At 43.5% G+C, this 15339-nt stretch overlaps 1 protein-coding gene across 1 annotated transcript in view; it reads left to right on the forward strand.

Annotated features, from left to right (window-relative positions):
* The window catches only part of skila (SKI-like proto-oncogene a), a 33203-nt gene extending 20094 nt beyond the window's left edge, over nt 1–13109 (forward strand). Inside the window, exons 2-7 of the mRNA XM_053329708.1 lie at nt 613–708; nt 1547–1632; nt 3738–3880; nt 6283–6656; nt 7309–7539; nt 8863–13109. Of these exons, the coding sequence (XP_053185683.1) occupies nt 613–708; nt 1547–1632; nt 3738–3880; nt 6283–6656; nt 7309–7539; nt 8863–9123 (1191 nt within the window). The 3' untranslated portion in view covers nt 9124–13109. The remainder of the gene's footprint in view (nt 1–612; nt 709–1546; nt 1633–3737; nt 3881–6282; nt 6657–7308; nt 7540–8862) is intronic.
* The last annotated feature ends 2230 nt before the right edge of the window (nt 13110–15339 follow it).

The following is a 15339-nucleotide window of genomic DNA, read 5'->3' on the forward strand; positions in this document are numbered from 1 at the left end:
TGACACAATGAATCATAAACATTACACACACTCACACATACATGTACACATCTTCACGTCGAGCGAGGGGCCGCATGTACAGCATACAGTATGAATCACACACGCTGGAGCATGTAACGACAGGCCATGTTGTAGCCGTGTTGACTATCTGCTCGCCGTTTCTTGTGTTTTATTCATAGATACTTCCTCAGCGGGCTCGTTCAGTCTCTCCTCTTAGTTTATCCTTTTCCCTGCTGCCTTCGTTCTTTCCGACACTGTATCACGGCTGGCTGAGGCTATAGCTCATTGTACTGTTCACTTTTAATGCCATTTGTCTCCATTTTCTATCTCTTGGATGTCATTTGTCTCTATTTCCTATTGTTTAAATGTCATTTGTCTCTATCTTTTCCTCCTCTGTAACCCGCTGCCAGTTGTAATTTTTTTCTCTCTTCACTTTCTTTCCCACGCTGCCGCTCTGCGCTTAATTGTTCAGAATTTTCTCACAAATCTTTTTCACACTACTCTCTGTCTTGGTCCTCGTTGCCTGTTTAATCTCGAGTCTTTTTTCTCTCTGTTTCCTGTTTACCCTTGATGTCTGTTTAACCGTTGTCTCTCCATCTCTGTGTGTTTCAGAAGGCGGTGGAGGAGGAGGAGAGCCAGGTGAGGAAATCCTCCGCAGATCTCTGCTCCCCAAGTGGCAAGTTGGACGAGGCTGAACCAACGAGAAAGGTCAGTTGTTGGGTTCCCTCGAATCCTGCCCGTACTCATCCAGCCGTCTCTCTGTCACCTCCTGCCGCTCCTCTTGCCCCCCCTCCCCCTCTACACACAGGTCATCTCTCAGGGTCACCACCCCCGCCCCCGCTGACAGACACACCCCCTGTTCGCCCATTCATAGCGGCACGCTTCTCCTCTCCTCTCTGACCTGTCAGGAAACACACACAAACACACACACACGCACACACACACACACACACACACACACATACACACACACAGATACACACACACAGATACACACACACATAAAGCTGCTGAAAGGCTCAGCTCTTCACCTCCCCCTACAGCTGCACATACCCTAACCTTACATGCACACACAGGGAAGGAACTCTTTATCATGATTATCTTTTTTTTTTCTCCTTACACACACACTCACACACACAGCACACACACATGTGCACACTCTTCCTCAGCTGACGCCTGATGGATGATCCCTCATCCACATGTATGCATGCATATATTAGCTTTATTAGATTATGACTCTGAGAGCGCCATGTGCAGTACAGCACATTCGCTTCTCCTCCTGCTGTTTCTCTCCATGCTTGCATGTGTGTGTGTGTGTGTGTGTCTGTGTGTGTGTGTGTGCATATGTGTGTGTGTGCATGCATCTGATTGTCATTGTCATAATTCACCTATTAAACGACAAAATTATATTCAAAGATCAATACATATAGATGGAGGAGCGGTCATTCTGAGCCTTTGTATTGTTTAAAACAATAGCATAAAAAGACAATATGTTGCTGTGCTCTGTGATATTTATGTATGTGTGTGTTTTTCTTGTTTACCACAGGGTAAAACTTCACCTACGCTGGTGTTTAACCGACTTTTCTCGGACATCAAGGAGGAGCCAGGACACCCCACCCTGGTCCACCCCAGGTACTACACCATCTTAACACAAATACACCAGTGTAATGATTATTTTCAGTTTCAGTTTCAGTAGATTTTTTGATTAAATGTTGAAAATATCTCAAAATATTACAAAAATGGCGAGTTGATGTTGTCTTGTTGGACTACAATCCCAAGGTTATTCAATTTTCAAAAATAGAAAACAGAAGGAAGCAGCAAATCATCACCTTTGGGGCTGTATCCAGAGGATGTGTAACATTTATTTCATGATGAATAACTAAAATGATTAATTGACAATTTTCATCTTATAAACTAAGCAGTTAACTAATTGTTTCATCTCTACACTACTTTGATTTGTAGATTTTTAATGTTGTTTGGATTTAATCACTACTTTATTTCTTAGTGCACTTTTATCATGTGTATTTTAGGAAAAGTGTAAATTTGAACAGTCTGGTTGGTTTAAGCTTGTTGTTTTAAATAGTTTAAATAGTGTTGTTGGCCCAGACATATAAAGCCCTAGTTCTTCTAGCCTGCTTAAACAAAGCATCCATCAATATCTGAAGCGATGCCAGTCGGATTTCTGCTTCCTGTTCTCTCCTGTCACTGTGCCAGATGGGTGTGTTTGTGATTTTTGTCCCTCTGTTGGGTGCAAAGTAATCTGAAGTTTCATTCTGACTGCAGTTTCTCTTTCAATGAGTAAAATTCCCCTCCCCAAATTGTCAATCCTCTCCTTGTCTTCTATCCTTCATCACATGCGACACTCCTCTGCCTCCCTCCCTCCTTCCCTTTTCTTCTCAAAGCCCTCGTTTTTCCTTTTTTTCTTTTTTGGATTGCCGTCACTCCTTCCATCCCTCCCCCAGAGCCACACCAGCCTGTGTTTGGATATGGCGCTCTGATAGCTCACTCAGTAATCTGGCCCAGATTAAAGGCTGGAATTAGATGGTTTATGGCGCCGTCGCTGCATGTGACTGACTCGACATAGTGACTGAGCGGAGGCACGCAGACATTAGGCCAGACGAATTGGCAGGATTAGAGCTCCAGTCACCTAGCAGCGTCACATGTTTGTTATACTCTCAAACCAGTCAGGACTTGCACAGACCAGTTTGTTGCACGTCTGTTACACTGCAGCGTTAGTAATAATGAATTGCGCAGCGTGATAGACATCCACACAGCACTTAACGTCATATTTGGGTTACTACCAACATCCATTAGCGGTACACTCGTCAAATATGAGCTCAGGTTTACATTATTCAATCGCATCTTAGGTGTTTCATGTGAAGCAGTTTCGGATTCCCGTTCAGAGAGGAAGCTCGGTTGGTAGTGCTGCAGTTTTGCAGGCAGAGCCCCACCGAGCTGTCATGCTTAACCTAGTTCACAGCTCCATCCCGAGCTCTGTCTGGAGGGGACTGCTGGTGGGGGGAGGGGTTCAAAGCTTCTCCTCTCTTCTCTTCTCTTTTCTTCTCTTCTCTTCTCTTCTCTTCTCTTCTCTTCTCTTCTTTTTCTCTTCTCACCATCTCCATCTCTCCGTCCATTTCTATTTTTCCCTCCTCCCTTCCCACCATGCAGCCAGGAATAGACAGATAATGTTGGCTCAGTGGCTTCTGTGCATCTCCAGGCACTATCTCTCTCTCAGTTGTTACCCACTACCTGGACATTTGTGATAAGCCGAAGGTCTGTTTAGGCTGAGATCCTGTAAACACACGATAAGACATATCCATATTCCACACTGTGTTTTCGCTCCTGTCCTCAGATGCTGCTAGGCAGAATCAGTCACCAATTGACTATTGTTCCATGACTCTGATTTGTCTAAATTGCGTTGTTTCGGAGGTACAAGGTCCATACAGTATGAGTTATTGCAGGCATATATGTATCAGCGTTGCAAAGTCCATATTTTGTAACGTTTTATGATATTTACTGCAAAGGCAGAAGTATGTGAAAGGTGACATTGCAGCCATTGTGACAGAATAATAAAAAAACAAAGACAAAATATTTTAGTTTAATAAGAAAGCTTCATACCAACCTTCATTTTGTGAGATGAAAGAAATTTAGGAGTTGAAATGAATATAAATTTGTGTTTATCTGCATATAAGTTAAGTTCAGTGCTTAAATGTTATCTTTTTTCTTTCCTGTCCCAGTTACTACCTGTACACATACGATAAGATGGTGGCTCCCAACGTGTCTCTGCGGAGGGAGGCGGAGATGAGCCCTGAGATGTTCGGAGCGCTCCTCAAACATCACTACAACCGCAGAGTGCTGGGCCACGACGAGCCACCCATGGGTCAGTAATGATACACATACACACACACACACACACACACATAAATACACAGAGAGCTGACCGAAGGACTCGAAATCCTTTCAGTTAGGATGTTACACTCGTGTCAAAGCCAGCCCTCAAATTGAATAGAAAAATAGATTGAACGATACCGTTTCTTACTTGACCTTCTTGGGAAAGTGAATACAACCGCCTACACACTCCAGTTGTGTTCAAGCCAATAAAAAAAAAAAAGAGAGGAGCAGAGCTGGGATTCAATGTATGAATGGGTGAGAAGTTACTACCAGTTTATCCATTAAATGATTACAGTCCAGCTACATTATCCAAAACCGTAGCCCTGTATCAATGATGTAATGAAAATGAAAAAAGACAGGTATTTCAATAAAAGTTCATTCAGGAGTAAATCCAGTTTAATGCAACAGCGATTCTACTTTATTTTGTGTTTTAAAGCTACATTTTTGAATAATATTCATTCAGTTTCTGTTTGAAACTTGATTTACTTTTAAATCATGTAGACTGCGGAGTGCAGTTTTGACCTTGAAGACGGCAGCTTAGCAAAAAAATATCTTACCCCAAGATCCAGTTGATTGCTTTTTCTGGTTGAAAGCTCTGGAAAAAGAACCTTGAGTAAAGATTCTTTTAATTATTTAAACGCTCTGCTCTGAAATCTGCTTACAGGGTACCCATAAAAGAACTAAATGCGGGCAATAGTGGTGATACTTGATTATTAAAATATCAGATTGTGTACGCGAGACGCACAAACACGGCTGACACACGCCTACTATAAATACATGACACATACAGCAATCAAGAGCAATTTACATATGTACAGCATAAGCAGAGGGGACGTTTGTATCGTGTTCATGTAGCACACTCAAATGTAAACATACGACCTACAGGAAACCACCCTCACACACACACATACACACAGAGGTTAACCTAAGTCACTTTTGAGGTATTTACATTGACTAAAGTCATATACACAAAACACACATGCACACACTTGACGTTGCAGCCTGCAGCGATGCACATGATCATGCATTGACCTTCACATAAAGACTCTGGGGGCACCTCGCTATTGATGAACAAGAGGGGTTGAAATGGCAATGACCTCCTCTTTGCACTTGGTGTGTATTTTAATGTGGACATTAAAGTGTGTGTGTGTATTAAGCCTGCATTAATAATATGTGTGTATATATAGAAAGAGAGAGAGAGGGAGGAAGAGAGAGTGAATCACAGGAATGGTTGCTGACTGCCATTACGCCACATCTGACTGCCAGGCTGTCTCTCTCGTATCTCTCAGGCGTTTTGCTCCCCCTTCTCTTCTCCAACCAATCTGTCTACTCTTCTCTCCATCCTCCCTCTCTCTCTCTTTTCCTGGCCACTATCTCCACATCCTCCCCAGTCCATCCTCCGTCTGCTCCCACACTTTTCCATCCATCCATCTATCCATCCATCCATCCATCTCATCATCATCTCTTTCTTCTCCGGCTCCCTTCATTTCCGCCTTACTCACAGTCTTCAGTCATCCCCCCCCAAATCCTCTTCCTCTTCCTCCTCGTCATCCTCCTCCATCTCGTCCTCTTTCTTTCTTAGCTCAATGCTTTTCTCTCCGTCTCCCAGTCTGTCTGTGCGCCCTTCACTCTCATTGTTGTGCCCCCCCCCCGTTTATTTCCTTTTGATCTACCACCAAATGACTCACTCCTGTTATTTGTGTATTTATAGTATCGTGTGTGTGTTTGTGTGCTCCACAGAGCATGTATGTGTGGTGGAGTCTCTCCTGCGCCAGACATGCTGTGTACAGAGCATGCTGTTTCCTGTCACACACATACTGTATGAATACATTAGGCCAGTAAACAACCCAGTGTTCTCAAGCTCGCTCTGTCACTCTTTTTCACTCTATCACCGTCTGTGAACTCATACCTTCAAAAACACTTGTCATGAGTAGCGCTTGCCTACAGATGCCCCACATGCAGCATCTCTGTATGTGCGTTTTCTCGTGTGAGAGTGTGACGCCGCCTGTTTCATGCATTTCTCCGTCATGTGCACCTTAAAGGCCACGGTGAGAAAACAATCCAGAGTTTGAACAGAGGAGGTGCCCACGCAGAGCAGCACAGCACCCACACAAGGCCCTTTATTTCTCTCTATCCTCTCTCTCTCTGCGTCTGAGGGCACACACACACAGAATTTTGCTCCGCGGCTGTTGCCATGCCGCACTCACGCTTGCCCATGCGCTCACGCTGAGAAAGAGGTGTGAGCGTTTTATGAGGTTTTGCGAGGGTGTCATGAAGCGAAGGTGGGAGCGCGCACCAGCGTGGCTCGCACTTTCTGTCTTTCAACCACCCCCTCTCCTCTCTCTCTCTTTTTATTTTATTAAAAAAACTTTCCTTCTCTTCCTCCCTCAGATCTTCATGCGTCGCCTCCCATTGCGGCTGGCGCCGAGGAGGCCAAATCCCAACGTGCCACGGCTGCCTCGGCCACTGAGCGGGAATGCCAAACCCAGGCAGTTTCCATGGAGACAAGCAGCCCGAGCTGCAAAACAGCCACCCACACCCCCGCCCACACCCCTCCTCCTCCTCCTCCTCCTCATGCATCCTTGTTGTCGCCGGTAACGGAAGTAGCGGCTAAGGACATGGGCTGTGCCACCAGTGGCGCTGCAGTGGAGGTGGGGGGGCTGGAGGACGACAAGGACAGGATTGTTGTGGAGATCATGCAGATGTACAGCAGGCAGCAGGAGAAGCTCAACTCCACCCTGCACAAGCAGATGCAGCTGGAAATGGTGAGTCGGCGGTTGGAAAGAACAGAGACCAAGATAAATGAGCCCATGATAAACTAGACCTATCCTCGCCTATTAAAAGTGTCCTTGATGTGGATGTGGAGGTGATGTTCACCCTCCGTCGACCCCTCACTCTCTCCTTCGTGCTGCCTGAACATTCTGGTATCAGATGGTTCTGCCATTTTTAAAACGAGTCGGCACTCCAGTTCCTGTAAATCATTACATTTATAGGGACATTCACTCTAAACTGTTACTGTATTTGGAGAGAGTTTATATTACAAAATGAGATTAAAATGAGAAACTAGTGCCTGACAAAAATTCTGACAAAATAAAATTTGAGCAAATTGTGCTATTTTTTAACTTGGATGTAAATACACTGAGCTCTCTTTTTGCAACCATTTCTCCCCCACCTCTGTCTTTTTTGTCCTTGACTACATCCCTAATCCTGCTGCAGTTTTTGATTCACTTAAAGGTCTCTACCTGAATTTGGGCACAGGCCATAAGCATAGAAAGCCGCATTTGAGCTCCTTGTAGTATCAAGCATATAAACTCCTTCTGAAAGGGGCCGAAACGCAAAGAGTTTTTCCCTACAGGGATCAGTGAGAGTATCACATTATTATTGTTATTTCCTTTGACTTAGTCTTTATGTCTCCAGGAGCTGGAGGCGTTGCGTGGGGGCGAGGCGGCGAGGCTACGGGAGCTGAGCGCCGAGCAACGAGAGCTTCGCTGCGAGCTGGAGGCGGTGCACAGCGAGCAGGCGCGGCAGCTCAGCCAGGCCCGCCAGGAACAGCTGGAGCTGGAGACCCGTCTGGAGCAGCTCCGACAGCAGGCCTGCGCCTGCGAGCCCGGGGCACAACGCCAGCAAGAGGCCCACTACGCTGCACAGGTATGAGCTTAGAGAGGCAGAAAAGCATGCATAGGACTGAATTGGCATGGCAAACAGGCTGAGTGAATCACTGTGACATACCATGAGCACGTTGGCTTGAATCACTTAGCATATGCCATTTTTATCTCTAAAATGGTGCAGCGCTCCAGTGGATATCAAACTTAAACCTGGGAAACATCAGCGCAGCACTGAATGAATCAACCTTGTACCAAGCATTTGCAATCAATGCATTTGCTTTGCTTTCAATTTATAACCATAAATGTACAATTTTCCTCTGCATCATAACACATCACATGTACACCAGGACCATACATGTAGACAACACTGCTAGACCTACAATATAATACAAACTTTACTCTGAGTATCTTTTATCCTCAGTAAGTTCTCTGAATTGCAGGTCAGCACCTACTAAATAGCAGCAGTTTGCTTTGACCAGTGGACGCTCTGTAAATGGAAAATATTTGGAGCTCTCTCTTTTAAGCGTGCCCATCAGATTGTGGCAAAGAATTCGGGTTACACACTCTGAGATCACATCACCCACACATTTCCTCAAAGGGTAGCGGAGAGTATTTTCTGTTGAACCTTGAGACTGGAGACGTGGTCATAATCTCATCCGTTTGTGTGATTTAAAGTTTCCTCGACTAAATCATTTCGTGCGTATGCGTGTCCTATGTGAGTCACACTGTTGTTGTGGAGTGTGATAACACACACTCCAACACACAAATACACACTCAGAGCCGTTGTTTGGGTTTCCACTAGACTTAATCTTGAGATAAGTTCTGTTATGTTGGCCCAAGCTCAGGGCTGCAGTGTCTGCCCCCCCCCCCTCCTCCTCCTGCCCTACACCCCCTTGGCATCTAACTCAGGCAGTCTGCCAGTTGAGAGGGGGGTGTGCATGTATTTGTGTGGGTTATGGAAGTAATGCCAGCCTCATACTGGACTACATACATGTCCAACTTCAGTATAATCATGATACTTTCTTGTCTTACACAGGTGTCTTTAGGCAGTTTTTCTTGTCTTAATTAGATCATTTTCTAGTCTTGACTTGAAAGGTTTGTGACGATCAATGACGTAATTTAGAAATCTCACAAAACTGTTTAAATATGACCACTGAAAGCTGAAAGAGCAACAAACGATGAGGGTTAGGGTCTCTCCACTGAGGTTCCGCCTGCTGTCACACACTTTAAAAGTCACAGTGCAACACCAATAGATGGCCTGCACCTATACTGCTGTATGCAGTATGTTATGTTAGCCTTGTAGCTCACTGCTTTTCAGCTACTGTCTGTTTTTGTGACCTCATGTCTCTCCCTCTCCGTCTCACAGTTATCGGAGCTGCGTCAGAGGCTGGAGCGGGCGGAGGCGGACCGGCAGGAGCTGCAGGAGGAGCTGCGCAGAGAGCGGGAGGCGCGGGAGAAGCTGGAGCGCACAATCACCCAGCTCAAGCAGCAGATGGCTCAGTCTGGAACGATGGGAAGCAGCCCCTCTCCTCCTCCCACCCCTTCCACCGGACCCCCAAACGCCCACTCCACGCCCTCCTCTTCCCCTTCCTCCATCTCAGAGGCCCCAGCGGTTGGCCAAAAGTAACTGCCACCCCTCCAGGCGCCTCCCTCCCCTCATTCCTCTCCTCATCACCCGCCAACTCTACAGACACAAACAAATCAGCCTGAAGCAGAAAAGGAGCCTCACGTCTCGCCAGGCTGCTTTTAAGTTGTGCATCTCACCCTGATCCCTTTTTATTTCAGTGTAGGACTGACTTTTTTGTAATTTAACATGACTTAAAAGATATGTTTTATGTTGTGTTTTTTTATTATTCTTTCTTTTGCTCCCCTCTCCTCTCTTTAAACAGTATTTAAAGATTTTTTGGGCATGTATGTTTGATTTAATTTATAGTTTTTACTGAACAAAACAGCTGCTTCACAGACAGGAGTTTGGTCAAGTAGAGACCAATTCAACCCATCACTATTTTATTTGTCACCCTCCTTTTCCACCACTTTATGCTCTCTCTCTGGATTGTGGAGCTAATGACCTGGAGATTATGAACTTCAGCACAGACTCACAGACTCTTCTCAGCTCCACATGGACATCACTTCACGCTACTACCTGGCACGGCAACCGGTGCCCACGGACACATAGTGGCGGCTGGTTGCGTGCCTCTCCTCTGTTCTTCTTGTACGTTCATCCCCAAACGCTCAAGTACCAGCGACTGCAGGAAACTGCGTGGACATACATTCAATACAGATTCCTTTTTATTTTGCTCCTTATAAAATACAGAGAAAGAAAAGTGTAACATGTTATAAAAACATCAAATCTATATGGAGGAGAAAGACCTTTACTGTACAAAAAAAAATGACATTCTGAAGATGTCATAAAACCTCATGAAAATATGCCAATAGTGATGCTGAACTTGAAATGAGTGTTTTGTGAGTGTGACAACCCCCCCCCCCCTTTCCCCTTCCCAAGGTAGCTAGCTAGTCATCTGGCCTGGATTCCAGCTCCTCTTAGCACAGACTAGTCTCCTCTTCACTCTGCTGGGCAGCACCTGGACTCTCCTGCCGTAGACCAAACAGTCTGTTGTTGACCCACCAGCTGCCCCGGTGTCTCCACTGCCCTACACCCCCCCACAGGAGACCTCACACCTTCCACAGTCATAGACTAGCGCCATTGCCCTCTGCTGGGAAACTCCTTAACACTGTGGTTTTCACCCACTTTGGGCTAGACAGGAAACACTGTGCTCTTTTCAGGCTTGGCATGGAAGAAGCTCACGAGCAGTGTTATGCACTTAACGTCCTCTACTCCCCCAGAAGCCTCTGGGAAAGGAATGTGCCTGGACACGGGGGATGGTTGAGTCGGTATAGCTTTTCTAAGAAGAAGGAGAAAGCCAGTGTCTCACATGTGTGGTAGCTGTCCTGTCTTACCATAATACGTACCACAACCTTACATGCCCGCACACACTCGAGTGTGTCAGTGCAGTCGAGGCATTCAGGCAGAACAATGGCCCCAGCGTTCCCAGCAGATGATCAAAGCCCCCAGTATGTCCCTGTTTTCTGGGCTTTCTTTTGTATCATTTGACTTCATTGTTAGCAGACGGTTTTATCCCCACGCCATTTGTCAGAGCGTCATCTAAGAATGTGGGTCGCAGGTGAAAGCAGTTAGTGTAGGGGTGGTTTGGGCCTCGGGTCCGGCCCCTGCTTCCCGTTATTCTGCCTGGCTGAACAAACAGCACCATGCAGGCAGGCAGGCAGGCAGACAGGCAGGCAGGGAGAGGAAGAGGGGAGGCGAGGATTGAGGGGAGCGTTCAGGGGACTGGTGCACTCTCCCCCGGAGCAGGCTGGGTGGCCCGGACGCCAGGGGTACAGAGGGAGCCCTTTTTGTTTTGTACCGTCAGAATGGGGGCAGCTGTTGTTGTCTGGGGGCCTCTGCCCGCCCTCGGGTGAGACTGTACAGGATCCCCAATCTCTCAACAACCACCCTCCTCGTCTCTCACATGACCACCGTCACTCTCCCTCTCTCTCTCACACACATCCCCATCCATCCATTGCCAGTGCCAGATCAGCTGGGGGTGCGCAGTGTTTTGTAGATGCCCAGGAGAGCGAGCAGACGTCCAGGCAGAGGAAGAGAGGACTTTTTATTGTGTCAGTTGCCAGGCAAAAGCGCTTTATATTGCCACTAAGGAGATCCCTGTAAGCGAGTGTGTGTGTGTAAATAATTGTTTTAAAAGAGAAGGGGGATCGGCCTCGGCTAAACTCTGAGCTTTTTTTATGCATCTGCTCTAAATGCAAATTGATAGACATTCCACTGTGCTCCATCCTGTTCAATACAGATTTTCTTACACAGCTTCCCTTTACAATAACAGACCTTAAAGACTGGGCAGAGTACAGTTGTGGTTTGTTTAGTCATAAAAGCAGGTGCAGGTGCAAGCCAGTAAAAATCAAACCCGTGCCGCAAAATGTACACTCTACTGTTGTTCCATTTAAACCTTTATTGAAATTATGAAAGAAAATATTTAACATATTAACTAAAGATTTATATTCACTTTGTAAATACAGTAGTCATTAATATATTAACTGTTGTTATATGGATAATCTTCAAAAGGTTATATAAATTGGACCAGAAATAAGGCTTCAGATGGCCTAAATGTTATTTTGCTTTCTTTCTTTTCTTTTCTTTTCATTTTTTTAAAAAAGTGATCTTTGCAGATATCAGAGCACGGCTTTTGTCGAGTGGATGTGGGGGGAGTGAAACGCATGGTTTACTGAGACATGATGCAGGACAAAGGCAAAATAGGAAAAATAATTCTTTGTTACACTTTCTCCCCTTTCTGAACTGATTGTGTTTAGTGGATTTCATCTTGACGGACTGTTTAACGTGTAATGTAATGAGATTTTTTCCTCTTTGTTAACCCCTCCTCCTCCCTCCCCTGAGCAAAATTTTAAAAGTTGTTTAAAGAAATTGCATTTTGGAGAAAAAAGAAAAACAAAAAATGATTTTTTTGCATGTTTTTTCTGCCCCATATGTTTGTGTCACTGGGCCACTCTATCAATCTGTTTATTTTTTATTTTTTAAAGAAAAGAAAAAAGACGCCCCCCTCCCCCATGTAACACACAAACTATTGAGATGGCTCATATGCATGAACATTGAACATGTGCAAGTTTTATATCATTATTGGTTCAGAGTTTGGCTAAATATAAAGTCAAAGTCAGATAATGAAGATTTTGAAATGTAGACTAATTTGATTTGGAAATGATGTGAGTGAGAGCGTGTGTGTTCATGCGAGTGTGTCGGCCTCCCACGTCTGACTGAAGGACAGCAGCTATGAAAAGGGAAAGAGAAAAAACTTGCTCATATAGCTGTGGATGTTTTCTGATTTGAGATCCTTTATCTTTGTCAGAAAGTCTGGATATTTTGACACCACTCAAATGATGATCAGTATTACTTTTTTTTTTTTTTTTTTTAATTGACTTTATTACCTCTTGAGCAGAACAAACCCTTTTTAAAAAAAAAATCCATTCAATTCTACATGTTAGATGATTTCCACTAGGATCCTGCTCTGTCATTTTAATTTCTGCGTAATTTGCATTTTATACACAAGGGGCTGCTGTTTAGCTTCTTCAGTCGTACACCATCATTTTTAAAAAAGGACTAAATGATGAGGGGAAATATCCCTTTATAAAAAGGTGTGCTGGGCCTTTTTGCATTTTGCAGTGTTATGAGATCTAAGATATGCTTTGTACAGAATTTTTACAGGTGTGGAGTTTGCCCAACTTACTAAAGTGAGGTGAAAAGGAGCCGGGCTTTACCACACCAACACATTTGAATACAGGATCTCCACAACCATTGCTTCCTTGCTACGCAAAGAAAACTAATAGACAAATCCAAGGTGACCTTTGAACTGTTGCAGGTGGTCCGCTTTGTAATTGGGCGTCTAATTTTCAGCCAGTAATTATTCTATGCCAGTGTGGGAAGTAAGGCTGTTGGCGATTGATCACACAGATCACTGGTTACTAAGAATAGGTACACCATGTTTTCATTTACACACACCCTGTTAGGAAGATTTAAAAAGAAAAAGAAAATCATGGCTTTGCTAAAAAAGACCCCCCCTCCCCCCGCGCCCTCCCCTCTCCTCTATGCTGTTCTGAAACATAAAACGCAGTGTCTGTGTATGACCATTGCATACTACGTTGCCAATACTACAGTGTGATGAGACTTTTGTTCTTGCATGAATCGAGACACTGTTCTCCTACCTCATGTTGTGATATAAAAAGATGTTTTTTAAGCAGAAGACACTGCATCTCTAACTGTTAATCATCATTGATATTTACTAGTAAATTACATACCTGTAAATGCTTTTAGCTAATACCTCAGTTGTATCTAGTGTTTGTTTTTTTCTGTTTTTGCCCTTTCCCCTGATTTCAGATCTTGTAAATATACCCTGTATAGACAATGAACTTGGATCAAATTCAAGTAAAGTTCTGTAGTGTCAAACCTGTGTTGTCTTTTTCTTCCTTGTCCACTGAAAATTCACACATTTGCACAAGATACACATTGAAAGCTTTGTTAAATCACGGATGTGGGTTTTAATTTCAGTGTAAATGTAACCTGCAATAGATAAAACAGCAGCTACACACAATCCCACAGCTGCTACAGCTAATGAATCAGTCAAACTTTATTGATATATCACCTTTCATACAAAATGAGAGCAATTCAAATGTGCTTCAGAAGTGCCAGATGCACAGAATGGTAAATGGACTGGGAGAGTATCGCACACCAAGATGCAAGTAAAATGCCAAAATTAAAACAAAGTGAGTGTAAATGAAATGAATAGTAAGTGGTAGAAAGATTTAAGAAAACCTACTGAATTGAATAAGACAATAAAAGAAAGGTAAATGATAAGAAAACACACACTGTAAAGATACAGGGCTAAAAGTAGCTGGAAAAAGTCACCTGAACAGCAAATATGTGACTGCCAGTGTTGACTGTCAGATTTTTTCGGTTACATTCTTCCATCTTGACTTGGAAAAAAAAGAGATGAAGATGAAGGTCTGAGGTTTGGAACATCGTTAATAAAGTGAAAACATGCAGAGCAGAGACAATTTCATGACGCCTGTCTTTGATTTTGTTTCCACCCATTCAGATTTTCCATTATACTTTTTATTCCAGTAATGAGTGAGTACTGAATTTTCTAGCAGGCAAAAAAAAAATCTTAATTTATTTCACTTCTGACATTAAGCTGCACTTCTTTTTATGATTATCAACAAATCCCACAAAAAGATTAAAAAAAAACAAAAAACCCCAATGTAGTTGTTTCCTAAAACAGCTGGACTGTGTAATTTTAATTTTTAAATTTGTTTTTCTCTAACAACTGAATTGTGCATTTATTGGTGACTATTTCCAATTAGTGAGGATTTACATAGATTACATTAAATAAATTCCATGTGAACAAGATGTTTTTGAAGCTGTAGGTCTACTTAAAAGGACAGTATGGAGATGTTTGGCATCTAGCAGAACAGTCTATAATACAGAATATAAGATGTTTTAATATTATGTTATGTTATGTTTTAATTAGCGTATATGCTTATAAAGGCTTACCACTAGATGCCAATAAATCATACATAGGCCTACTGCACCTTTAAGCCCAACAGTACTAATGTGAACCTGATAAAATGCTGACTTTACTATGATCACCTTCTTTTTTAGCGTGTTAGCATTAGCTTATTGGCGCTAAACACAAAGTAGCCTATATCTGTTATTTTGCAAGCAACTGGACAACATAATATTATTATCTGGCATAGAATCACCAAAATTACTATAATGAAGGGAAAATGAATAAATACACTTAATTCTTGACCATAGTGAAGATATTTCAGTCTGGCCCAAAATGCTGAATGCAAATATTTTCTTCCACGACACATTTAGGCTTCCGTAGCTAATTGTGAACATGGTTAGTTTTACAAAGCTTCTCCAGCTTGTTGTGCTGCTCAGTATCACAACCTGTTAACTTTGTACTGAAGTTCTTTACAAAGTACAGTGTAATACAAAGTCAAGGGGTTGTGATACGTAGGCGTCTGCCTTATGCATGAGTACTCCAGAGACTGAAAACGTGATTTCCGTTATTAGTCTTTGAAGCTGTTTCTGAATAAACTACCACACCTTAACTCTTTGTGTTCAGCAGTGCGACTCAATGTGACTGACTGACGTGTATTTAATCATGTTAAACACAGGTCTACGACACAGAGGAATAAGATATATCAGGCTTTGATATAAGTAGGATGAGTTTAGAGTGCCGCAGTACAGTCGAATAAT

The sequence above is a fragment of the Scomber japonicus genome, chromosome 12 (assembly GCF_027409825.1).
Source record: "Scomber japonicus isolate fScoJap1 chromosome 12, fScoJap1.pri, whole genome shotgun sequence".
NCBI classification, from domain to species: Eukaryota; Metazoa; Chordata; class Actinopteri; order Scombriformes; family Scombridae; genus Scomber; species Scomber japonicus.